Here is a 27944-nt window from a genome sequence, read left to right on the forward strand (position 1 = left end):
GATTGGCTCTCACAAACGGCCAGTGCCGTGTTTTTACCAGTTCTTTTTTACGTTCTTTTATTGTTAGTTTGGTTATTCATCATTGTCTATCCTCACCAGGCGTGATGCCGAAGAAGTCAAAAAAGAAGGCTGATGCTGGTGAAGTTGGGGACTCCTCGTCGCCCTCCTCCAAGATTGACAAGAAGCTGTCTAAGAAGATGGCCCTGCTGTCCATGGCTCTCAGCGATGAAGAGGGAGATTTAGAAACGAGTAAAAATGGTTAGTGGAATTTCTATTCAATGATTAGTCGATTCACGGTACGGGTCGATGGAATAACTATTCAATGATTGGTCAATTTTGGTGTGGTCAGTGGAATAACTATCTTATGATTGGTTGATTTTGGTAAGGTTAGTGCAATATCTATTCGATGATATGATTGGTCAGTTCATAGATGATTAGCGGAATAACTATTTTATGATTAGTCAATTCTAGTAGAGGTAATGCAATATTTATTCCAATTTTGGTTATTTCTGGTATTGTTAGTCGAATAACTGTTCGATGATAGGTCAATTCTGGCTGTTATTGCAATATCTATTCATTGATTGGTCAATTCTGGTATAGCCAGTGGAATAATTATTCAATGATTGGTCGATTATGGTAGGGTTAGCGCAATATATTTGCAATAGTTTGTCATTTCTGGTATAGGGAATTACTATTTGATGATTGGTCAATTCTGGTACAATGATTGCAATATATGTTCAATGATTGGCTAATTCTCGTACAGCTATTTCAATGTCTATTTAATGGCTGTGCTATTGTGGAACAGTTAGTGCACTATTTTTTTTAATAATTGGACTGTACTTGTCTGTCAGCTAACGTCTGTTGTGAAAGATTTGTTGACTTCAAACGCCAAAATCCGTGTATCGTGCATACCACAGCATGGAACTATTTTCTCGTTTCATTAGTTAACTACATTTTCACGAATAAAAAGAGAGGTAAATTATCATTGGTTTATTATAATGTATAATGTTTATATAATTATAAATAGTATTGTGGTTTTTTCGCTTTTGGTTTTTCCCTAGTGCAATGCAGTTTAAATCTAAGTTTAGACTTATGCCGATGAAATGACTAGCTGCAAAATTTTTATGGAACAAACCAGAAAGAAAAAGATTTTTGTTAGTTGGTCGAATCGCTAGTTAGTTTTAGTTTTTGTTAGTTGGTTGGCACGCATAAGATTTATGAAATCTGCTTAATCGGTTCATCTGAAACCTGGCAGTCTAGTGTGTCATTACTAGTGTTGGGCCGGTATATAATTTAGTGCCGGATAGGATATCCTTGCACTTTTTTATCGGTTTTCCCGGTGTCGGTATCCTCGGTATTTACCATCTTCGGTATCCTTTGCTAACTAAAAAAGTTCGGTATTGTCAGTATTGTAGTTCGGTATATGGTTTTCAGTGTGTTAACTTCAGCTTACCTACTGCCAATTTTTATATAACACAGGTGGGGATAAATAAAATATAAAACGTATAAATATATCAAACGTAACAAATATCAAACGGGGGGAATTATCAAATATAAAACGTAATATACGTTTTTTTTTAAATACAAAACGTATATTACGTTTTACATTTTATCAATGTAAGACGTAATATAATACTAGATACCTATAGGTAAGCGTGGTAATGATCGTGGAATAAATTGTTATAATATAAATCGCATTGTGTTGTATTTTCAGAACGTCTGAGAAAAAAATTGTGATTGCCAATGTGGGCCGAGGGACTCTATCTGATTAGCGTGTTGGTCAAATATGCGTTTTTGCTATTAACCCTAACATTAACTGACGGGCGATTTTTCTCATTCATTTTTCTCATTTCTTTCTCATTCAGTTACATAGCCAATGTACGCGAGACGTCAAATGAGCTCTTTCATAAGCGGCTAATTGTGCGGGAGATTCTCCCGCGCGCACGTCGCTGGTAATGTTGTGGCCTGTCAAATACAAAAATATATCCGGATAACCGATAGGCTATTTACCAATAGGCTTTCACGGATAAATACCGATCATATCAAACCGGCCGCGGATAACTTGCTGTCACTGAAAAAGCTTGGTTTTCCGGATACCGATAAGCCCTCGGTGTCACCACGAGCGGATAACTCCTTACTGGCCCAACACTAGTCATTACAGATCATCATGTGTAATAACTATTCGTGCAGGTATTCTGACAATCCAGTTGGCAGTCAATTGGTGCCGTTGTTAGTGGGCCAGTCTGCCGTGGTAAAAGTCACTAGTTCGAATACTGTAAAATGCAATGTTTTCCTCCAACTATGGCTTTGTATGGATATTATTATTATAGTAAATACTCTTATTATAGTAAAGACTAGCCGAGTTCCCGGCGTTGCACGGATATTAAAAACAGCTTATAAACAGCGGCAGATAATGTAGTTGCCATTGGCTAACTTGAGTAAGCTAGTATCTGTATTGCTCAACTTATTAACAAGAACCGTGAGAGCAAGCCTTAGTGACGTTGCCGTTGACGCAGAGTTGCTATGCATGTTTGAACCTAGATAATGACTCGTATTGCCCATTGAATCCATTGCATTGGGTTAGCTTGTCACCTTGTGAATAGGAGTAAAATAAATTTTCGAAAAATAAAATCTAGCCTACTGCCATACAGATTTTTCATTGCTAGATACTAGCTGGATAGCTGGACATACACCGCACAAAGACGTCAAACGGCGACAAACTTTGAGATTTATATGAATTAAGATTATTGTCTTTCCTATTGACCCTGATACAATTGCAATCCTACAGAGAGCAACAACATCAGAGACATTCTTACACACTCCATCATGCTCCCATTTAGTTTCTTAGTTAGATTTTGAATATAATTGAATATGTTGTTGTAATGTTTGTGTATGTGTCTATATTTTGTTTCATCGATTAGTAGGAATATAACATTAAGCAAAATAAAGATATAATTATAATATTGATTAAGTTAAACAAAATAAATGAAAGCTTAGCTCTTACTTGTTAAGGCATTATGAAGCCCACATGAGCAGTAGCACTGCAGCTAGTCGATACTACATGTAGCTGGGAAATAGTAATGGTGAAGATTGTCTTATAGTAATATTGAAAGCTGTATTTTAATATAGTAATTCATGGTTCTCACTGATGTCCAACAGCGTGAGTGGCAGTACACTAGTCTTCAAGACAATGTTGCTTATCAGACCATCTCTGCTGACCTGCCCCTGTCTCCTTCCCCATGCCTTATATTGTAGTAACCATGTTCAAATGTTGTATAATTCCATGTGCTTATCTCATCGTGTGTAACATCCACTTTCTCTAGATCTTCAGTCACTAAAGAAAGCTCCTAAGGTGGAGTATGATGAGGAGGAAGTGGATGAGGATTATAACCCATATCTTGACCCTGAGGAGAGAGAAGTGGAAAATGACAGTGTTGTTGAAATGGTTTGTTTTCAATCAGTTATTGAGCGGGATGGTAAAGGTTTTTCTCTAAAATAGCTTGACCTTGTTTTGCTAATTTGGGAGGACTAAAGGGTGGATAGACAAGACACACGTAGGTCAATAGTCAAAGATCATCAAAGTATCACATTTGTATCAACGGTCAAAGTGAGCCAACCTGACCTTATCTTGTTTTCTTACTATAAAAAATTATCTGAAAAGTTTTATGAACCATCTCTCTTTATCCTCATGGCTTTCATCTATGAATTGCTAGAGAGATTATCTTTGTCAATTTATAAGTAGCCATCTGCGATTGTCGATCTTAGTCGCAATTAGCTTGCCTTGAAAATGAATAAAATTAAATGAGGTTGTCTTGCTTGCCTATTTCAGCCAATCACATTTGCACCAGTTGTATCTCTGCCTCAGAAATTTTAAAAGGGCGTTCGCAATTATGATACTTGACTGACTTTGATGAGTTCAACGGAGATTGAGTGAACGGCTCTGTGATTGACTAGATCATGTCGCACAATCGACCAGTAGCTTGCTGTCGATGTATTGGACACCCCTCTAGTTTTACTTTTACTAGGGAATGTTTAAACTAACTTCTCTTACATACTCTTTATTGGTTTTTGTCTTTGATTTTTAATTTTCAAAAACAAAATTTTTCTAGAGATTTCCAACCTTAAAGGTTGATTTGCAACAAAATTCACATTACAGTTATTTGGCATCAAAAGATTCACCATGGCTTACTCTTGCTGTGTTGTAGGCGCGAAATATAGGCGCAAAACATTTATTTATAGGCGCAAAATATGATTACAAGCTCGTGAAAGCTGAAAAGTGAACAGTTAATCGCAGCCGTCACAAAAACGATGGTTGAACACTATTGCTTCTGTTTACACTTTTATGCAGTCTCATTCGTCGAAATAATTTCACAAATATACTTCACGAATTCAATAAAACCATGTCTATTGTCCTCACGCGTCTTTTTCATCATCATTGTAATGCTGTCACTTTGAGCACTGATATCTCGAAACCTGCCGTAAAAATTCGTTCTATTTCTTAATCTTAGCTCGAAGGAGTACATATCATTCTCTGATAAACATGACGAGCCTGTTGGTCACCTGTGATAGTCGACAAATGCTGCAGAAATTGTTCGCGCTATTTGGCAGGAAGTATGGGTCACTGGATCAGATTACGACTAGATGATTAGACCAAGCTGAAACAAAGGTGTAAAGTAGCGAGCATCTATATTTGATAGTGGCTTTCCTGGAGAACCCGAAGTCTTTGTCATAAACTAATGCTACGAGATGTTTTATATTAAGCCTTTTATTGGCATTTAATTTCACGTGATAACATCACGTATCAAAGCAATAACCACAACTTTTGAGTACGTCGTTTTCGTGATGGCTGCGATTAACTGTTCGTTTTTGAGCTTTTAAGAGCTTGTAATCACATTTCCACATATTTTGCACCTACAACACAGCAGAGTAAGACATGGTGAATATTATGATACCAATTAACTGTAAGTTGCAAGTCAACCCTTAAAAGTTAGAAATTTGAGTGTCAAGTCAAATGTTTGCACAAATTATCCGTCATACATGTATGTTTGAAAGTTTATAGACGTTTGACTGAATTATGGAGATGAGCTCACTTGGCACTGTTCAAGCTGTTATATGGTAGCTTTGATTCCTTCCGCTACAGAAAGAAGAAGAGGCAGAGCCAACAGCTAAGCTCACCCGCAAAGAGCTAAAGAAAATGAAGAAACAGAAGCTATTTGAGGAGCAGCTGGATGCTCTGAAGGCTGAAGACCAGTTTACCCTTTCACAGGCAGAAAAGTCGAGCAAATCTTCTAATCTCCTCGACAACGCCCTTGACATTAAGGTTAGACTGATTGTTCCTCAATCTCATTTAACTATGTATGCTCATCTGCAAGCCATCCATCAACCAGGGGCTCAGTTTGAGTTTGTAGAAAGGTGGCGACACGGCAGTAGCCAATCAGAGTTCAGTTTCACTAATTTATCACTGGTGGTTTATTCTGCAACTGTAAGACTCTAGTATAACCCTATCAGTGCTCAAACCAAACAAGTTACTTTATTTTGGTTAATATTAATAAAATTAATAATATTATTATTAATGTATATTAATATAATTAATATATATTATATATGTATTATTATTAAAAATATAATAATATAGTTAATATATACCAATTACAAGTTACTTTATTTTGGTTAATATTAATAAAATTAATAATATTATTAGTAATGTATATTAATATAATTAATATATATTATATATGTATTATTATTAAAAATATAATAATATAGTTAATATATACCAATAATATTTTGGCTAACTATTGAGTTTTTAATATTATTTTGGTAAACTATTGGATTTTATTACTTTTATAACATGAATAATTGTTCACTCTGTTCTTTCATCACAATTATTATTAAGAAAAGGCTGTTTGTAGTTTTCTGTGGTATTGTTAGAAGTTGACAAGTTCTTGGGATGCAGTGACAAACCTTTCAGTAAACTTTCAACTACGTTTGATGAAGAAGTGACAATTTTGTTGATGATTTCAAGGGGTTGTCGATTATTGTTTGGCGACATTAACTGCCAGGTGGGACATTAACTGCCAGGTGGTTGTCAATAGCTGACAAACGGCAGTAAAGTGCTTTTAGACGGTTGTTAATGTTTGCCAGATGATTCGCCAATGATGTAGTGGATTGGTGACAGCTGTCATATGTGTCAAGTGAAATATGTATATGATGGCTGCATATCCGTCACATAATTCTCTGACAGACAGGGAATGTTGCAGGTAGAGAACTTTTCAATAAGCGCTCGTGGAAAAGACTTGTTTGTGAATGCGTCTCTCACCATAGCCAACCAAAGGAGGTATGGTCTCGTTGGGCCCAATGGGCATGGGAAGACAACTCTACTCAACCATATGGCCCAGCGTAAACTGAATATTCCGCCTAACATTGATATCTTGCTCTGTGAACAAGGTGAGTTTTTGTTAACTGTTTTTCGTCAGAACAGCAAGTCGTAAGAATAAGCTTGTCTTATCACAACTCATAAATTTGTTCCTTTTTATAAAGTTTAAATGTGTTTGGATTTAAAAAGATTGTTGCATAAACTACGGCTCTGTTATCTCGGTTGGTCTGAGTTCAATGGCAAGGGAATCACTGGAGACATTCCCAGTTGAAGAGAGCAATTTAAAGGTTGACTTGCAACAAAATTCACATTACAGTTATTTGGTATCAAAAGATTCACCATGTCTTTACAGTTATTTGATATTAAAAGATTCACCATGTCTTACTCTGCTGTGTTGTAGGTGTAAATATGGGGAGATGTGATTACAAGCTCTTAAAAGCACAAAAACGAAAAGCCGCTGTAGATTGGAATCTGTTTATTTCTCTGACATAGTCATTACAGTTGGTTATTGTCTTGTCACGTGCTGTTCTCATGTGAATTGAAAGGCCAATAAAGAGCTCAATATTAAACTTATCGTAGCACTAGTTTGTGACAAACACTTCGGGTTTTACCGAAGACCCCGTATCAAATATAGATGTTCGCTACTTTACAGTTTTGTTTCGGCTTGATCTAATCGTCAAATCGTAATTTGATCATGTGACCCAATACTTCGTAAATAATTTCTGCGGCACTTTTTGATTATCACAGGTAACCAACAGGCTCGTCATGATTATCAGACAATGATATGTACTCCTTCGAGTTAAGGTCCAAAAATTAAACGAATTATTACAGTAAATTATAAGGTATCAGTGCTAAAAGTGACAGCATTACAATGACAATAAAATAAATGCGTAAGAACAATAGACACGGTTTTGTTGAATGCGTGAAGTATATTTGTGAAGATGTTTCGACGAGTGAGGTTGCATGAAAGTGTAAACAGAAACCATCTTGTGACAACTATGTCCCATTAAGCCGTTTTGGAAAGAGAATCCAAACTACGGCGGTCTCGTGTGGCTGCGATTAACTGTTCGTTTTTGAGCTTTTAAGAGCTTGTAATCACATTTCTGCATATTTTGCACCTACAACACAACAGAGTAAGACATGGTGAATCTTTTGATACAAAATAACTGTAATGTGAATTTTGTTGCAAGTCATCCTTTAAGTCTGTATGTCTTTCAGTATGTCCAGCTATGGCTATTTAAATCTTAAGATTAATGTCACATCGTTTGGGATTTGAACTCACAAAGATTGCAACCTCAGGTTATTTAATCCAGTTGTCTAACCACTAGTCTACGAAGGCTTTTACTATTGACAGCTTTTACTATTTACTGTATACATAGTTGTTCCGATTTCACACGCTAAATATCGTATTAATTAAAACTCTATTAACTCTATGAAACACGATGCGTTTTCGTGAACTTCTATTCCGCTTTTTTGTAAGGTTCAATTTCTAAATCAGCAAAGGTACTATCTCGAGTAGGAATAGCCTCTACATTCTCTCTCCGTTCAGTCAGACAAAGACAGTCCGATATCTCATTTTTACATTTTACCAGCATCGAGAGGTACCAGTATCGTCATATTCAAAGTTTTGATGGATAATTTCTGCTGGAACAGTAACATTGTTTATACACACACACATATGTACGAATTATTATTATTATTAATTCAACATATTCTATTATTCAGGGTTTTTATTTTTATTTTTTTCAGTTTGTATTAATTGTATCATTACCAAGACATTTTTATTGTAATCGTAGCAAAACAGACTCAATTTAGCTATTACTTCCTAATTATTTCACATTTACATTTAAACATTTTTATGGTTTTATTTTGTTTCTTAATTTATTTGACGTTTGCGCGTCACAACAATTTTGTCTCACATTGTACCTATACTGTTTGTAGAGGTAAAGGCAGACGATACACCCGCTATACTCGCTGTCCTAAATGCTGACAAGAAGCGTCTGGAGCTGCTAGAGCTAGAGAAGAAGTTGTCCGCTGACTTTGAAAACGGGCAGGCTGACGCGGGCACCCGTCTTAAGGAGGTGAGGAGTATTCTTCAACTGTTCCTGAGGCTGAGAGAATGAATGATACAGGCACTTTTGGGGGCATTTTAATATCTATGTGTGAAATCATAGGCATAAAATATGTATAGATACATCTTTGCTTACTAATAGATCTGATTGCATAGATTGACAGCTCTTGTTTTCATAGAAGATAACTAAACTACTGTAACCATGTACCATCGTTAACTTGATTAGCTTTATTGCGTTTTGCTGCTTATCTGAGCTCATCTGGGAATCTCCTACCTCCCGACAGTGTGTATTTGATCTCTTGTTCAAGATGGAGTTGCCTTCTCCTTAAAACCTGGGATTGTTTCATGACGATTAATTATAAACTTGCACTAGATTCTAGTAGTTCTTATCAGAGAATATCAGTATCTTCTATCATTTGTGATTGTTTATGATGTTGAAGGGGAGCTAACTCCCAGGATATTTCAAGATTAAAATCTTCATAACTTGATCACAATTAAAACACTCAGATTCAAGAAAGGGTTATTATGGCATCTATAGTTGCTAAGAGACAGAATAGAGCCAACATTAACATAATAGGTGATATTAATAAAGAGAGAGACCGGTCAGCTGAGCAACTAGTGATGTTATTTCAGCATGTATTTTCCTCCTTGACATTTTAACCATGATCAAGTTTACTTGATTTTAACCTTGAAGCATCCTGGTAGTCAAATTTCTTCAAACGTTAAAAAAATCGCAAATGATAGAAAAATACTGCTAATTTTTCATAAAAACCACATTAGTTTATATATAACTAAAAATATTTTTGACACTTATGCTTTTTCTAGCTATAAAGCTAACCAATTGCTATAATTGCTGAAGGGGGCTGTATGTCATTGGTCATAGCAGCCAATATCAAGAATTTGTGATATATATCTAAATTTCTGTATTTAAAAAATTATGCTGAATTTAAAAAGCTAAATAGATTTTAGCTGGTTGTCATAGAAAAAGATGCATATCTATAAGAAAATGTAGGCCTATTACTTAATTTTGCAGATATTAAAAATGGCTTGGCAGTACTGCGATATTCGGCACAGCCGCAGTATCATCGACAAAATCTTTAGAATAAATAATAACAGTAACATATTGTACACCATCGGTCACTATATACTTCGATCTTGTTATTTCGAATGATTTTTCTTATAACTAAATCTTATAATTATTTTTATAAAATTGAATAATTATTCTTGCAATTAAATATGGTAATAATCTTATAAGAATTGTTAGAAAAATATCATCGTCATTTCCTTTACTTTCACTGCTTTAGACATCAGTTGGAATACCAAAGTACTCATTATAAGTGTTCAAAATGTCAAGAGTCTGGTAGAATCGGCAAAAAAGAAACGATTACTATTCAGTACTTCTACGTTAATTACAGTAACCTTCGGCAATTGGACAATGCCATAGACTGGTGAAATGTGCACGTTTTTCTCGTGAAATGCGAACGACTTAATGGTTCTACTCTCTGTCGCACAGCCTTATCGGCGTTTCGTTGGCCGGTCTTAATTTTGATTAAAAAATGCTTGTCAAGTTTTAATAGCGATTTTAGGCCAAATTAATCTGTCTATTTATGTATAATCTGATCATATGGGTTAGTTTTAGGATATTGCGTCAAGTTTTCATCGACTAGCTAACATATCTAAATAGGTTTATATGTGTTTTGTATCATTATTATACTTGAACGACTCTACACAAAAATGGTTAAATTTTTTGTTGGGATTTCGGTACAAGGGTTTGGTAACGACTGTTGATGGATAATTTTTCGGGAGTTGTGTGCACATATGCATTTGTCATAAAGCTCCCAAACAATCGCTTCGCTCGTGTTTGGTCGTGGGAATATATATATAAAGATATATTTAATTTTTGTTAAATTTATAATTATATTTATATATAAAGATATATTTGTATTTAAATATTTCTTTGTATATAAATACATATATGAATGTATTTATGTATAAATATATATGTATTTAAATTTATGTTAAAATATATAAATATATTTGTAAATAAATATATATCTATAAATATATATGTAAATAAATGTTCTATCATTTGGTTTTATCTCGAGTTCATTAAAAAGATTGAGGTTGACAAACAATTTCTCCTTGTGTGTACTATAAGGTGTTATATGATTTGTGTTAAAATATTGTGAATTAAAATAGAGACCACAACTACATCTGATGGCTTTTTGTTAGGTATACGAGGAAATGAAAGCTATCGGAGTAGATTCAGCGGAACCTAAGGCTAGGCGTATCTTAGCCGGTCTCGGTTTCACCAAGGAGATGCAGGAGAGACCAACCAAACACTTCTCTGGTGGCTGGAGGATGAGAGTTTCTCTCGCCAGGTCTGTCCTCTAGGACTATAGAAGTCAGAATATTGGTCTATTGTGGTGCGTGCTTGGGAAGGTTATCACCTCATAATTATATCGTAGGATAACTATTTATTTATTTGTTGATTTATACTTTTATAATATCTAATACCATGGCAATGTGGGAGGCTGTGAGAAATTGTAAAGTGTAATAACCAATTGCACAATTATTCCATAGTGTAGAAAGCTGTCAATTGGCACAGGTGGAGGAATGACAATCCATGAACTTAAAAGCTATGAGTTCAAATCCTCTTTAAAGCAATCTTTTTTTTTAACCTCGAAGTGTAGCTTTGGACAAATAGATGGACACGGCTTTTAAAAATTACTTTTTGCTAAAAAATTATTTTGCAAATGTTACAGAGTTATGTTATATATATATATTTTTACTTTTTATTAGAATTATGGCCAACGGAGTAATATATATATATATATATGTTAATTTATTGGCAATCATTTCAAATAGAAATGTTTTTTTTTTCAAGTTATGCCATACAACAATAATAAAAGTAAAAAAAGGGCAACAGTTAGCCAATAAAATCGAATAAATAGTTTGACAAATAGTGTTTAAAATGCCTTTTTCTGCTGATAGAACGGATATTAGGTGGAAGATTGTTGAAGCAGCTGATTGAAGAATGACAAACACGACAGCATTTCAGCACAATTTCCGAACTTCTTTGATTAATTATTGCGGAACTGCCACCATGATAAAGTGTTGAACTCACTAAAATACCCTATATTTGATGATGGTTTTGAAAAGCACACAGAATTATGTAAAACACAGTCATTAAGCAACTAAAACTGATTTGTTTTTGAAAAAGACAAAATAGTTGCCTTAGATTGCATCACCAACAATTGTTACATGCAAGATTCAAAATAAAATACTTTGAAATCCACATTAAAATGTTGTATAGAATAAAATTTACACTTTTCTCAGAGCCTTGTTCCTTGAGCCAACCCTCTTGCTGCTCGATGAACCGACCAATCACCTCGATCTGAATGCTGTCATATGGCTAGACAATTACCTGCAGAATTGGAAAAAGACCCTCCTGATCGTTTCCCACGACCAGTCTTTCCTTGACAACGTCTGCACTGACATTATTCACCTGGACATGCAAAAACTTTTTTTCTACAAGGGCAACTATGGTGGGTACCTGCATTATATTAGGAACTTAGGCTATATTCATGTTTCTCAGGGATAATTTTTGTTAAACAGTTCTTATGGTTGGTAGAATTTGCTTAATTGATGTCGCGTGATCGGCGTAGTTCGCTTCATCGATGGATTTGTATGGATGTATGTGGATCGCTTCACGATATATGTGGTTTTTTAGTATTATTATTGGGATATATTTGGTTGTTTAGCATTATTATTAGAATATATTTGGTTGTGTAGCATTATTATTAGGATATATGTAGTTGTTTAGCATTATTATTGGGATATATTTGGTTGTGTAGCACTTATTATTAGGATATAGGTGGCTGTTTAACATTATTATTATTAGGATATATGTGGTTGTGTAGTATTATTAGGATATATATGGTTGTGTAGCATTATTATTGGGATGTATGTGGTTGTTCAGCTATGTTATTAGGGTATATGTGGTTGTGTAACAATATTATTCGGATATATTTGGTTGTTTAGCATTATTATCATTATGATGTATTTGTTGGTTAAGCGTTATTATTAGGATACATGTGGTTGTGTACCATTATTATTAGGATATATGTGACTGTGTAGCATTACTATTAGGATAAATGTGGTTGTTTAGCATTATTGTTAGGATGTATGTGATTGTGTAGCATTATTATTAGGATATATTTGGTTGTGTAGCATTACTATTAGGATAAATGTGCTTGTTTAGCATTATTGTTAGGATGTATGTGGTTGTGTAGCATTATTATTAGGACATGTGGTTGTGTAGCATTACTATTAGGATAAATGTGATTGTTTAGCATTATTATTAGGATATATGTGGTTGTGTAGCATTATTATTAGGATGTATGTGATTTTGTAGCATAATTATTAGGATATATGTGGTTGTGTAGCATTATTATTAGGATATATGTGATTGTGTAGCATTATTATTAGGATATATGTGGTTGTATAGCATTGTTATTAGGGCATGTGTGATTGTGTAGCACTATTATTAGGATATATGTGGTTGTGTAGCATTATTATTAGGATACATGTGGTTGTATAGCATTATTATTAGGGCATGTGTGATTGTGTAGCACTATTATTAGGATATATGTGGTTGTCTAGCATTATTATTAGGATATATGTGGTTGTGTAGCATTATTATTAAGATATATGTGATTGTGTAGCATTACTATTAGGATAAATGTGGTTGTGTAGCATTACTATTAGGATAAATGTGATTGTTTAGCATTATTATTAGGATATATGTGGTTGTGTAGCATTATTATTAGGATATATGTGATTGTGTAGCATTATTATTAGGATATATGTGGTTGTCTAGCATTATTATTAGGATATATGTGGTTGTGTAGCATTATTATTAAGATATATGTGATTGTGTAGCATTACTATTAGGATAAATGTGGTTGTGTAGCATTACTATTAGGATAAATGTGATTGTTTAGCATTATTATTAGGATATATGTGGTTGTGTAGCATTATTATTAGGATATATGTGATTGTGTAGCATTATTATTAGGATATATGTGGTTGTATAGCATTATTATTAGGACATGTGTGGTTGTGTAGCACTATTATTAGGATATATGTGATTGTGTAGCATTATTATTAAGATATATGTGATTGTGTAACATTACTATTAGGATAACTGTGGTTGTTTAGCATCATTGTTAGAATGTATGAGGTTGTGTAGCATTGTTATTAGGATATATTTGGTTGTTTAGCGTTATTATTAGGGTATATTTGGTTGTGTATCATTATTATTAGGATATATGTGGTTGTTCAGCATTATTATTAGGATATATGTGGTTGTTTAACATTATTTTTAGGACATATTTGGTTGTTTAGCATTATTACTATGATATATTTGGTCGTTTAGCATTGTTATTAGGATATATTCAGTTGTTTAACATTATTATTGGCATATGTGTGGTTGTTTAACATTATTATTAGGATATATGTGGTTTAGCATTATTATTAGGACATATTTGGTTGTTTAGCATAATTATTAGAATATATTTGGTTGCGTAGCACTATTATTAGGATATATGTGGTTCAGTGGTTGTTTAGCATTATTATTAGGATATATTTGGTTGTGTAGCGTCATTCAAGAAGATGTTCAAACAGAAGCGGAAGGAGCAGATAAAGGATTATGAAAAGCAGGAGAAAAGACTGAGAGAAATGAAGGCGGGTGGGAAATCTTCAAAGGATGCTGTAAGTTGTCTTTCCGCTGTTTGCCTGAGGTTTTTATTTCCGTTAGGAAGAGGGTTGAAAGTACTGCCACCGATGCGATAGATCTTAGGGAATTCGGTTCCATTCCACAGTAGACCTCGTGAGATGCTCTCTTTAGACTGTTAACTTTTCTATAACTGGAACTACTTTACTAGACTTACTGTCACTGGCAGCGGAGTCCTGCCGCTGATCTGTCCTGGTGATTCTATAAGGCTACATTCAAGTTGCTATGTTTATCATACAGGGTTGACTTGGAGTTGTCCTCCACTTGCCATATCTTAGTGTTGCGCGAAAGGCATTTTTATTACTCTATCAATGGTTTATGCGTGAATCCAACGTTGCGCATACACCCTACGCTTTTGTCATAAGGCATGTGTTGACTGTTGTACTTTAAAAACCATAAAACATTTCTAAGATTCTACATTGCATCACCATACATAGGCATATACAGGGACCCTAATTGGCTCGGCTGACATATCTTTATGAACTTCAATCAAGGCTGAAACTTCCGGAGTGTTCTTTAAGTTGTGAGGAATACGCAAGGTGTAAACACAAGATATACAGATCATTCGTCTCTCAAACTTCAGTTTGGTGTCCAATAAGCGTTATTCGTTTGTTTACAAAATTATCGCGCATGCGCAACGCATGAGCGCTTCCGGGGTTATTACCGTAGTAATAACTGCAACTGCATGTGACTCGCGCGCTACAGCAGTGTAACGAAGTTTCGTAATAGTTTTTCGCCGTTTTTATCAATAAATTAGTTTAACATTGCTTGTAGCTGTGCTTGCAATTGTTAGTTCAATCATTACACTGTCACTTCCAACTCGTCACTGGATCTGCAGGTTAGTTACTTAAATAATCATTGGCTACTTGTGATTTATAATCATTGGTCATTCACATTGCTCTAAGATATTGGCAAAAACAAGTCAACACGAACATGACGGCAGCATTTATTTGATAATGTGAATCTATTGATTGATAAGCTGTAGAGGCTGGAAGACTGACATTGATTTGACTCAGTAGAGTATTAGTACATAGCCCATTAAACCCAGCTAAGTTTAGTAAGTTGCTCACAGATTCAGATTGCTGTTTCAGTTTGTGATTCGATTAAATGCTTGGTCATGACATTAGTTAAAGATTTTTGATATGATGATTCATTATATGAAAGTCATCATTATCATGATTATTTTCTGTATAACTAAACACGAACCTTTATCTAGTTATGGGCCCTCTACCTATTTAACAAAGTATTAGAACTTATTATGTTATTGTTAGTGGTACTAGCTAACTGCCTCCCATATAGTATGATTATATTTTAACTTCAGAGTACACTGCCTGTCATGTCAAAGGAAAAGAAGGTGCATGCTGGAACATACTGCGTAGTCCCTGGATGTTACAATGCTTCAAAAAAAGACCCACACCTCAAGTTTCACAGATTTCCCTGGAACCAAGAGCGTTGTAAAAAATGGATAATATCTATAGGAAGGAAAGACAATCACTCTAACAACCTATTCAAACCAAACAACAATCACAGAGTATGTAGTGCACACTTTGTTGATGGTACAAAATCAGAGGCTCATCCAATACCAACAATATTTCCTCTGAAGCAAAAGCCTACAAAAACCAGAGTACCAAACAAATTGAGTCAAGTAAAGGAGGCAGCAAGAACTGCAGAAGAAAAAGCCAAATTCACTGCACCTGAGCCAATATCTTTTGAGGAAGTCTTTACTAATGAATCAGTTAGGTCAACAACCCAAATAGATTGCGAGACATCCTATAAACCTGGACCAGATCACACTTACAGCAAGCCTCCCACCAGAAAACCTGTGTGGTCTCCCGTTACACCTAAACTTCATCAAGGCCACAATGCTAGTTCAACAGCTAACCAACTGTTCCTTACAATGAGAGAGTTGTCAAAGACTAGGCATCAACTCAGAGACTCCACCAGAACCAAGTTGGACATTCATATTATTAAGCCTGACCCTGAGCTAGTCAAACTCTATACTGGATTAACTTGCTATTCTAAGTTCCAGACCTTGTTTGAGTTCCTGCGTCCAGACATTGAAAGCCCTCTGCCTCTACAAACACCATACACTAGCAGGCCCACACTTCAGTTTCAGCGGATATCACCAGAGAACTGCCTGCTGCTCACTCTAGTGAAGTTGAAGCTCAATCTGCTTCAGGATGATATTGCCTTTAGGTGAGTGGACATTGGTATTTCTGAAAAAATTGCTGTTTTCAGTGAGTAGAGTAAAAATTAAAACATTTTCATTGAGTAGAGTAAAAATTAAAACAGCTTTGTCAAATGGTAAGTTTTATTGTTTAGACCTATTCGTTAACAACCCAATGTATATGCCTTTTATATTATAGGTTTGGTATTGACCAGTCATACGTCAGCACTGTCATCACAGTGTTCACAGACCTGATGTACAGACGCTTCCGTGAGGTGCCTATTTGGCCAACCCAAAAGGATGTCAGAGAGAGCATGCCTGAAGCTTTCAAGACAGAATATTCTCGTACTAGGGTGATAATCGACTGCACAGAGCTGTTCATCCAAAGGCCCACCTCAACCACAGTGCAGCAACTGACATACTCTACATACAAGTCACATAACACAGCTAAAGCATTGATTGGAATAACACCTAATAGATTCATTTCATTTCTACCTGATATCCAGCCTGGCCGCCTTTCAGACAAAGAAGTTGTTAGTAGAAGTGGTCTGATAGATTTACTTGATAGTGATGACATGGTCATGGCTGATAGGGGTTTCCTGATAGATGAATTACTTAAAGAAAACCAAGTATTGAACATTCCCCCATTCCTCAAATCTCGTCCACAATTTGATAAAGAAGAGGTGGATGAGACCAGGAGCATTGCCAGTGTCAGAATCCATGTTGAACGTGTCATAGGTCGTGTCAGACGGTACTCTATTTTAAATGCTGTTCATCCAAACAACTCCCTAGTGCATTTGAACAAGATATGGATTATATGTTGTTATTTAACAAACCTTGCCTACCCTGAATTCGATTGACTTTGTGACCTCTTGCCATTACCTAGACTCCTACTTGTATGTGGTAATTTTCAGGCTGGGTGAAACATCACCCTAATTAATACTTTACTGATATCCATTGAGAATTTGTGTCCTAATAAAACTTGATACATCGTGGTTTAAGGAATGAATGGAAAGGTCATGAGTTGCAGTATTTTTGTGTAAACTATATTTGTAAATAAAAATTATTATTATAATATATTATTATACATCTATATATAAATACTTTTTTTGGCACAATGATTGATTGTGAAGCAAGATTGTACTGCAGTAAGTATTAAATATGGAGTCCACCTGGTCACAGTTTTAAACATATTATGCTATTTAAAAATATAAAATTGAAAAATGGATTAGATTGTCTACAATAACTCAGTAATGTAGCTGTCATAGAAAGCTTTGCATTTAGCCACAAGTTTGTCAACAAGGTTGCAGTCAAAGCTGATAGATTCCAAATGACTGTCTATAAAGCTACCATCACTGGAACACAAATATACAAGAAAGTCACACTTATCAACTTCCCAACAAGCCATCTGAATTTGTGTCTGATAAAAGTACTTGTGATTTTGCCTTAGCTTGATGTTGTTTTTCGCATCCAAAGTTAAAAACCATGATTTTCTTTGTTTGACTAGATCTATTATTTTAGCACCTTTCTGATCTTTACTACCGAGTAATGGACATTTTATTTCCAAACATTTCGCCACTGGCTGTGAAATTAAACCATCAACACTAGCACCTAACCACTTGTGAACACTGTGTTTCATCAAACCCCGCTCCTCAACCTTAAAACCTGTCAATAATTTATAGTGCGATATTGCCAACTTCTCATGTGTTTTACCATGTTTTATAGCTGGTATGTGCTGTAAATCTTGTATGTTCTGTTGCATTATGGTGTCTATAGTGGCTTGTCTTGATGTTGTCTCTCTTAACGCATAAATTTGTCCAACCAAACTTGCTGTAATCAGGCCTCTTCTTGCCTCCATCCACAACTTGTTGTTTCCCTGTCCTCTGGTCTGTCTCTCCAATTCAAATCTGTCTCTACAACAACAGCTCTACCCTGAACACACAATGATGACACTACAGCAAGACAGAAAGCAAGTACATGTATTATTTGGTGGATCTAATCTTTTCTATCAGTAACTATGTATGTAGGTAAATTTAAGACCTACTGTTCAATCATCACTTTCTCCGTAGAAGGCTCTTCTTTCTCCGTCTCTATATTGTGCGCGATGTGTATCACACTGTCAGGAGTTGGTGTCATCTCATTATCACTATCTGTGGAACTTCCACCATCATGTTCTGATCTAAATGGTATGAAAAAGTATGGTCATCTTGATGCTCTTATTTAACGCATTCTATATATTCTATCATTAAAGTAACTGGTGCCAAGTGAGGATGACACTCAATTTCATGATCAGAAAACTTACCTGGGTGGCAAAGACATGTAATATAATGTAAACACAGATAATATGGACTGACATGGATACTTACACCTCACTTTCTTTGTATTTATAGTGTCTCATTATTGAACCTTCCACAATCTTAGTCCAGAATTGATGGCCACCAGTCAGTCCCTTTAGTCTTTTACTAGTCATCGGCTCGGCATCCTCGTGTAAGCATGAATACTGCAACTTTTTCTTAGCCCGCTGCGCCTGTCGTGTTGCTGCAGCGGGATCGTCTGGATCATAGTCCACCGTCAGAGGTGCTAAGTCTGAAAAAGAGGCAACAGCAGCAGCAGAAACTGGTTTTGCATTAACTCGACCCCATTGCCTAGGCTGGGAAGTACAAGCAAGATCTTCAGGTATTACCTTTAACCCAGACATTAGATGATCAACAAGAGAATATAATAAAGCCATAGCATGTTTACATTTCCCTTTGCCGGCAGCACAAGTACAATCACTGACTAACACCTGAACTTTGTCAAGTTTCACCGATGCTAAATATCGCTGTTTTTTCATGCTTGGTGATACCCTCCCTTTACAATAAAAGAAATCAGCATCTTTAGCAACAAGCATATTTTCTACTTTGTCATGCTTAAAAAGATTGTAGCCTTGTTTAAGGTGTTTATCGCTGGCTTTGTATTTGAGCAAAGTATTGTGAGTATACGATGGCCATTCACTGAAAGAGTCAGTCCAAGTAAGTGATAGCAATGAATCGTTTAAAGAACTTAATGAATGTGGAAGTGTAGCAACCTCATCTTCTTTACTACCAGCCACAACACTGGTACAGTAACATTTGAGAGAATGTCTGTGACATCTGTCTATCAGTTGGTTCCTCTTTCCAGTTATAGCAAGCTTGTGGTCAGAACAATGTCTCTTCAACTTAACAACTGTCCACTTCTTATCACTGAACGGGTTACTCACAGTGTTGCTGTCATCTAATAAAATAATCATGATGAAAACAACCCAACAAAACATTTTTTAAATTTACTGATGCTACTACTTGTTATAGTAATGACTCTTAATAATTTTATTATTTATATGATTTACTAAATATTTATTAATTAAAAACTAATCTTAATTAATAATAAATAATAGCGAGGATCAATGAACCAAGTATAATAAAAAGGGCTTTGATACGTTGTCATGATGCTTAGATCTAACAAAATATCAATAAGATAGGCTTATATCAACGGAGTAACTAAACTAACTTAGCTGGCTAGGCTAGCCAGTTCAATTACTTCTTCAATGTCAATGTGATTATCACCCATTATTTCGATATAAATCACTCACCTGCCATCATAGAGCTAAATAAAAGCTATTTCATCATGATCTTAGCATACACAAAACCTGCTAAACTACTTATTTAGAAGAATAACAAAACATAAAACTAGCATAAATTACACTGTATCGCTACATTATCGTGCTAATCGCGGGTGATTACTAACAACCCCGGAAGCGCTCATGCGTAACGCATGCGCGATAATTTGGTAAACAAAAGAATAACGCTTATTGGTTTCACCTAAGATTGTCTCTCCAACTAAGGTGACAATAGAGCTTTACCAAATAACTGTGGAGAGATGCTTTCCACTGTAACAGATAAACGGTAACCACTAGCATAAAATAGAACTGCTTACGAAACATTTTAAATACTGATTTTGTAAATTAAATCTGTTCAAACCATTTTTGCTATAGTATTGTTCCGGAGGCAGCCTGATGGTTTAAAACTCCTGGCCTCCAAACACAGGTTAGGGTTCAATTCCTAAAAAGGCCACTGACAGTGACAGGAATGTCATCAAACCTTAATTTACTCTCTACCATGGGCATGTCTCCAGTCATTGAGGTTTCCTTGTCACTAGACTCAGACATGTCCAGTCAAGATCACAGAGGCAATATTTGTACAACAATACTTTTATAATTATGTACTGCCTCTGCTAGCAGTAAGCTAAGCCGACTTCATATCCGATCTTTGAGGGATTGCTTACCCTAACATGAATACTGTTTTATTTGACATGAAACAAAGGAATCGTTGAAACAAGTGTATCTAAAATTGAACTGATCGAGATCGCGGAAATTATGTCATACAAATAATAGAAACGTTCATAATATGTGGTAAAATGTATGCTCTGTTTGGTTGTTTTATGGTATAAACTAGAATGCAGCTGTCATGATCAGTTTATCTAAATTTAAATATAAAAGGTGTCATTGGTTCAGACTCCCTTTTGTGACTCTGAGATACAAGAGTGCAGCTGAGCTGGTCATAGTTAGCAGGGTAAAGTCAGCTGCTGCCAGGGTCCCTGCGTTACATTTATGACCCATACAGTAGCAGTGCAATGATCCATCAATCATCCAGCATTCTTCCTTGCCTGTGTATCCGATGGCAGTAGATAGGTCCTCTTCCTTCAGGCACCTCCTCAGTCCTGTCAAAAAGTTGTCATTTTGTTAACTAGCTGCTATCACTGTTTCCATGAAGCGGTTAATTTGCAATTTTGTGTGATCCACAAGATAGAACCAACAAAAGTCCATAAGTCAAGCGAGTTTCATTACTCTCAAATTTTTTAATTCTTGCGAAAAATAGAAATGACGCCGGTGAATGGTGCTCAAGGAAATGATGTGCAAAAATCAGTCATTCCTGTTCCGAAAGTATGAGACAGAAGTGTGTAGAATGGTGGTGTAGAATTCTGTATCTTTTTATTAAATGGCTCGAGTTAATCCACATCATGCGAACATCCCACTGAAATGCTCACTGCGCGGTAACTTGCATGTGCACACAATTCCAAATTTTCATATTCATCACAATAGAAACACAGTGTATCTTGCAAGCTTATCAGATATGTTATCATTAGAATGGGGCAATCCAATGGTGTTCCAAAGCCTCTCATAACTCTATGTTAGTTTTAACTATTGTAGTAACCATAGGGTAAGAGATAATGATTGTTAATGGAAATATTTCATCTTCATAAAATAGATCTCTTTCCATTGAAAATGTATTTTAAATGGAAAATACCTCTGGCTCAGAGGTAGGAACTCCATATGGTACATAATGTTCCGTTTTATTGCAGATCATAACTGCTAGATAGGTATTTGATTGATAACATCGGTAACATTGATACTTTTCACAAATTGTAAATCGAATTTAAAGCAGTTTTAACTACCAAACTCACCGCTAGCCGCTGCTAAGCCCTCTTTGTATGGCTTCACACTCTTATAGCACGCTGCACAGTCATTCATCAAGTAATTTTTGTTGAGTTTGACCTTTGTTTTGCAGCCTTCAACCTGGTTCCACTCACAGGAGTAACAGGAAATAGGTTGGTTTAATCCTCTCACTGCTGTCAGTGTGGCTAGTAGCACTACTAGCAGTCTTGTCATGTTGTCCTGATTGGAATGTAATAAAATGGATTAGCCTAATTACCTGTTCACCCAGTTTAACTATCACTGTTTTTATCGTCATGATGACGCGGATTCGAAATTGTGCGCACTTGGAACTACCTTGTGATGAGTGTTACAATGAACATGCAGATTAACATCAGTGCTTTATTAAACAAGATAAAGAGTTCTACACCAGAGGGTCATAGCAGCCACTCATATCTCATTCAGCAGCCAGCTCTCAAATAGGAATGAAATGAATGAAATATGGAAAATGTTTAACATGGAATTGCTTACACAGCGATTTCTCTTGCATCGTCCGCATTTGCCGTTTCTATCTTTTGCAAGCATGAAACATTTGATAGAAATTGGTGTGTAAAAAAGTTCAATTATGGCAGATAGCATGTGTCTCTGCAGCAGCTCTGTGTTTGCTTAGTAACTTCGCAGTTTGAAATGTTGTAAATAAACACTGCTATTTCGTGTTCTGTTGAATCATCAACTGAACACGTGGTCTACAGTGGACAAGGTCTGCTGCAAACTACTTTCAACTTTATCAGAGTTGTGACATTGAGAAGACATTGTAGTGGTCATGAAAAGTTTCAAAATAATTGACAAACATTATTTAGTTATTGAGCCAGAATTTTAATTTTGTAATGATATTAAAACTGAAATACATGTACATTCAGTAAAAATTACAAAAAGGTTGTTATATTTGAGCAAAATTTCCAAATAACAAAATTTTATTTATCAAGGGAATTATTAAATTTATTGCGTACAATAAATGTTGTTTTTATTGTAATTGATGCTAAACCTCAAGCAAGCCTAAACTGGTTATGAATTGATGTACACACTGATGCCCAGATTTGAAATGAGTTACCTCTGCAGTAAATGTCTGCCTGAATATCTATATACTCTAGTTGAATTCTCAGTGCAGTAGTAAGCATGTCACAGTCATGGAGTATAATAGCAATGCGTACTTTTGCTACTGCACAGTTCGTAGTATGTGCAGTACAACCATCTTTAATGCGCGGTAACAGTATTGGTGCAGTGAAGGGTTTGCCTACTGCGCAGTGTTTAGTGCAGTAAGCAGTTGGAAAGTTGCTGGTATGTATTCTGCAGTGCTAGGTGCAGTTGGAACTTTCGCTTCATTTTGCACAACTCATTTTTGTAAAAACCCATCGCAGAATAAAGCATTGAGGATCACAGCCTACAAATATTAACTATTAACAGATCTTAGGCTACAGTTTTAAACAATGCGTCGGGAGTCATGAGCCTACCCTCCGTCAGTGAGCAGTCTATGAAACACTGTCCATGACACAAATTAGACTGGTAATTGGTTGGTACATTAGATGATCAGTAAAAACACAGCCATGGACTGACATCACACCAACAAGAATCAATGAAAATCAGATCAGCACAATACAGTAGGAGCAAAATGTAAATAATCCGTTGGTGACAGTGACTGTTTATTTGTAGCAGTAATAATAATGATGATGTCATAAGCTATGGTAGTGATAACTCATCTGCCTCTGAGCATGCTCAACTTTAACTCACAGTAGGAAGAGGCAAGTGTCTGAACTCATCCTCTAACACATTTGTTGCTTTTTCATGGCATCAGTCGGCATGAACTTGTATGCTGATTAGTTTGTTATCAAAATACTGTTTGTAGACCATGTGTCTCAAAGATTATGATAACCCATGCGCTCCATTGCCAATTATTAGGTTTTGCCGAATATTTAATTATGTCCTGGTAGGAGTATTAATTTAGTAGCGATAAGACCTCAAATATATACCCTTTGTACCCAATATATACTCAAGGCTTTTTCATATATACTCTTGAAAACCATCTGAGGAGAAACTATACGTTCATGCAGTCAAATATTATTAGTATATATTTGATGCCATTGAGAGCAATTCCCTCAAACTACACATTCCTATCGCTTCTCTCTGGTAAGAGTTACATCACTGTCTACTCACAGGCACTGTTACATCTATGGAATACTTCTACTGCTAGTAGAATAACCAGTTTATGCTAGTTACTTACCTTTTGGCTACAACTTCACAGTCACTAACCTCTGCTCCTCAATGACTACGCGTAACCTCTACAATGTATTGTGCGTGTTATTGATTTTCTCTCGACAACAAGGGAAGCTGGTCATAGAGAATCAATAGGCAATGTTATGTTTACTTTCATAACACACAATAATCACTCTTTGGTAGAAAAGGTTGAGGTTGTGTCTTTTGTTGGCTTTATCATCTTGAGACACACAATGGTAACCCAATTATGTGTCTGGTCGCTTTAACATTGGTTTGCGCTGCTGCGGTTCTGGAGATTTCTTCAAAAGCCAGCAATACAAGCTATCGTGTGATTCGCTGTTGGAGTGCTTTTCTCATACTAGTAGAATTGCTTATAAAAACAAATAAAGGCAAGGAACGATTGTTGTTTCCTTTTGCAATCGTCAGGTGATTTGCGTTAAATTTAAGGCAAGTCAACTGACATTTGTTTTGTTTAGTTGGGCAATACAATGTCAGTTTAGGCCTATTAAGGCACCCCAACTAGGAAGACCCTCTATAGTGGCCACCGGTAGATGCTAAGGCTAGGATTTCATTGTTTCAGGAAAAGAAGGCTAAGGAAGCTCTCACAAGGAAGCAGGAAAAGAACAGAACTAAACAGCAGAAAAATACAGAGGAGTCGTCCAAACCTACTGAACTTTTACAAAAACCAAGAGAGTATGTCGTTAAATTCACTTTTCCTGAGCCGCCTCCTCTCAACCCTCCCGTTATTGGACTTTACGGTGAGTTCTAAGGCTTTGTTGACCGATTTTAGTGTAAATTTTAACCCCGTTATTAATCTTTGCTGATTATAGTCAGGAAAGCATCAGGAATATACATAAAATATTGTGGTGGCTACCATGCCAATATTTTAATTTGTCTCCCCTGTGATATGTTTATCTAATTTTCATTAGTATCTTAACAAATTTTTCTGATGTCCTGGTAGTATGGATTATATATTATTAGCAGGTTTTGTATTTCATTTTGTACCTTGTTTGTTGTTGTTCAGCACAGGACTATGAACACTACATTCTGTCGTATTATTATTTGGCACTTATTTTTGCAGCATTATTTCACATAAGTTCATAAGTACTCTAGGCTCCACATTAAAGTTTGACAACCTATGTATGACATGTGGAATATGTGTCACATGGTGTGGCATTTATTGAATGTAGGTTACTTGCATAAGATATTCTTCAGAAATATTCAGTGTCTGAAATTGTACATTGACACTGATTCAAACACTGATTCAGTACTGAGCTGTGGTTTACCACCGTTAGTTTGTTGCTCACCAATTGGCTGAATCACAAGAGTCAGCAAATTCTTTCATATATCTGTAGATGCTGACTTTGCCTACTCTGGCCAACCAGCCCTCTTTAAAAAGGTCAACTTTGGTGTTGACATGGAATCAAGAATCGCTATTGTAGGACCCAATGGAGTCGGAAAATCGACTCTGGTTAAACTGCTTGTTGGTGATCTCACACCGGTAGGTCTCTCAGGATTAGTTATGACATTATTGGTGTTTTAATACAGGGTACCGTTGGAGAACAGGGAATTGTCTGCAGCTGCAAACTTTTGTTTGCTTGTAACAAACGCTAATTTCGTACAAATGTTAAAGGAACTTGCTACAAATTAAATGCTCACCTCATTCCATATTGTGGTACGAAAATTAAGAAGTACTTGGTCTTCGATTAAGAAAAAGTGGTCAGTTTTCTTGTTTGCTGCACATTACAGATAGTCTTTGTAGTTATGTGCTTTAGAGTTATCTACTCTTTAACAAGAATCAAACTTCCCAATTTAAAATAGTTAGAATTTTAAAATGTAGTTGCGTGGTAACATTTGCAGACAAATGGAGAGATGAGGAAGAACCACAGAGTCCGAGTTGGTAAATATGACCAGCACTCTGCTGACCAACTTGATCTGGATACTAGCCCCGTTGAGTATCTTGGAGTAAGTCACCATGGTCTTGTAACATATGATAGGAGCGTCTCACGGGGTTCACAGGCTATTGTGATTAATGTTAAGGCATAGAGCCTATCTGGTGTTGAGAGATTAGTCTCTATGTAGTCTCAAAGTAGTTCAACCCATACTTTAAGGAGTATGGGTTGAAGCATGTGGGAAATAAAATAATAGACACGATACTATTATATATATATACGATACAATATATATAAATTAAAGTATATAATAAGATAAAATAATATATAATAAAATTAGATATTATTTATATATTTAATATCTATTATATATATAAATAACGTCTAATATTGTTTATATATGTAATTAATATATATATAATATTATATATCTAATGTTTATTGTGTATATTTATGTATGTTTTTTATATATAATATTTTTTTAGATATATAATATTATAAATAACATAATATGTATATTTATTTAGCAGAGCGAGTATCAGACATGCAGCTAACGCTCAGCAGAGCACATTGGATGACCTTGACATTTATACAATCACTATGGAATTGTGAGGTCTTATAATATAGTTTTTTTCTATGTTTTTGTTCTTAGGAATCATATGTTTGAAAGTATTTTAACTGAACGTTGTGTGTTATGTTCAGGGCAGACAGTAACAGTCTCGAATCTTACCTAACTTTTTTCAATTTACGCTAATATCCATTTTTATGTAGAAAACCGCAAAATGTGAGCTGTCTGTTTGTAATTTATTAGAACAAGTTCAACCTTGAGTACCAAAAGGCGAGGAAGATGCTCGGATCTTTCGGGCTCGCTAGTCACGCCCACACCATACTCAACAGAGATCTCTCGGGAGGTCAAAGGGCGAGGGTAGCTCTTGCTGATCTTTCATGCAGAGCACCTGATGTGCTTGTACTCGTATGTACATTCTTTTGATCTATTTAGGGATTCAATTGATCTCTTTCCTCAACTTTGTCATTTTCACTTATTTAGCTTATTATTTGGCCTATTTGATGCCCTTTTCACAATTTATATGTGTTTACTGTTCTCACAATCTTTGAATACTGTTTGTGGGTCTTTCTTTTACCTTCTCGTGTTCTTCTCACGATGTCTTCACTTGAGTCCTTTCTTACGTGTCTATTTCTTTTACTCCTTCATTATTTCTTTGCTAGACTTTTTGATTTTACCTCTAAATGTCATTTTAATGGACTCTACCTTTTCTTTTTCTTGTTCATGATTTTATAGAATTCAAACATTCTTGTATTTGAGGAGTTGTCTTTCTTGCTTATGTATTTTACAGGATGAACCCACCAACAACCTAGATATTGAGTCTATTGATGCCCTGGCAGATGCTCTAAATGACTATGGTGGAGGTAATTTTCATCTCTGTATATTTTATGTAGTTGTCATTCCTTGCACGTTGGTTTGAAAAAACTTTTTAGATCTATCCATACTATTCAAGCTACTCCCAGCAATAAATAAATAGTTAAAGTATATATGTACATACATTCTATCATATTAAATTGCTGGTTCATTCCCTGACTAAACATGAAGTTTAAATAAAGTTTAAAATAAAGTATATTTTTATAGTTTGTTGTATTGTTTGTTATATAAATTAGAAAATTCTTTGTGACAGGAGTGGTAATTGTCTCCCACGATGAGCGACTCATTCGTACAGCCAACTGCAACCTTTGGGTCGTGGAAAACAAAAATATCTCAGAAGTGGATGGTGACTTTGATGACTATCGTCACGAAATTCTGGAGGCTCTTGGAGAGGAGGACATGCTCAAAAAAGAAAACAAATAACACGAATATATGATAAACTTTTGTAGTTGTCTGCTCATTATTATAATAAAAATACTGTTTTCA

The 27944-nt window shown here is 35.5% G+C and overlaps 3 protein-coding genes across 3 annotated transcripts; 2 read left to right on the forward strand and 1 right to left on the reverse strand.

Annotated features, from left to right (window-relative positions):
• Nucleotides 1-103: 103 nt before the first annotated feature.
• On the forward strand, nucleotides 104-27944 carry LOC137398742 (ATP-binding cassette sub-family F member 1-like). Its single transcript, XM_068084931.1, has 14 exons — nucleotides 104-258; nucleotides 3324-3445; nucleotides 5141-5320; nucleotides 6261-6447; nucleotides 8318-8457; nucleotides 10680-10828; nucleotides 11787-11995; nucleotides 14110-14222; nucleotides 24709-24886; nucleotides 25484-25629; nucleotides 25989-26093; nucleotides 26832-26993; nucleotides 27376-27448; nucleotides 27712-27944. The coding sequence occupies exons 1-14, from the start codon at nucleotides 105-107 to the stop codon at nucleotides 27879-27881; spliced, it is 2088 nt and encodes a 695-aa protein (XP_067941032.1). The 5' UTR covers nucleotide 104; the 3' UTR covers nucleotides 27882-27944.
• Nucleotides 15581-17271, forward strand: LOC137398758 (putative nuclease HARBI1). The gene is made up of 2 exons (XM_068084944.1): nucleotides 15581-16440; nucleotides 16611-17271. Exons 1-2 carry the CDS (start codon nucleotides 15581-15583, stop codon nucleotides 17269-17271), a joined length of 1521 nt encoding a protein of 506 aa, XP_067941045.1.
• Nucleotides 17442-21956, reverse strand: LOC137398759 (uncharacterized). The gene is made up of 5 exons (XM_068084945.1): nucleotides 21890-21956; nucleotides 21047-21145; nucleotides 18778-19663; nucleotides 18456-18590; nucleotides 17442-18324 (listed from the first exon to the last, which is right to left on the reverse strand). Exons 1-5 carry the CDS (start codon nucleotides 21954-21956, stop codon nucleotides 17649-17651), a joined length of 1863 nt encoding a protein of 620 aa, XP_067941046.1. The 3' UTR covers nucleotides 17442-17648.

The sequence above is a fragment of the Watersipora subatra genome, chromosome 6, assembly GCF_963576615.1.
Source record: "Watersipora subatra chromosome 6, tzWatSuba1.1, whole genome shotgun sequence".
In the NCBI taxonomy this organism is placed as follows: Eukaryota; Metazoa; Bryozoa; class Gymnolaemata; order Cheilostomatida; family Watersiporidae; genus Watersipora; species Watersipora subatra.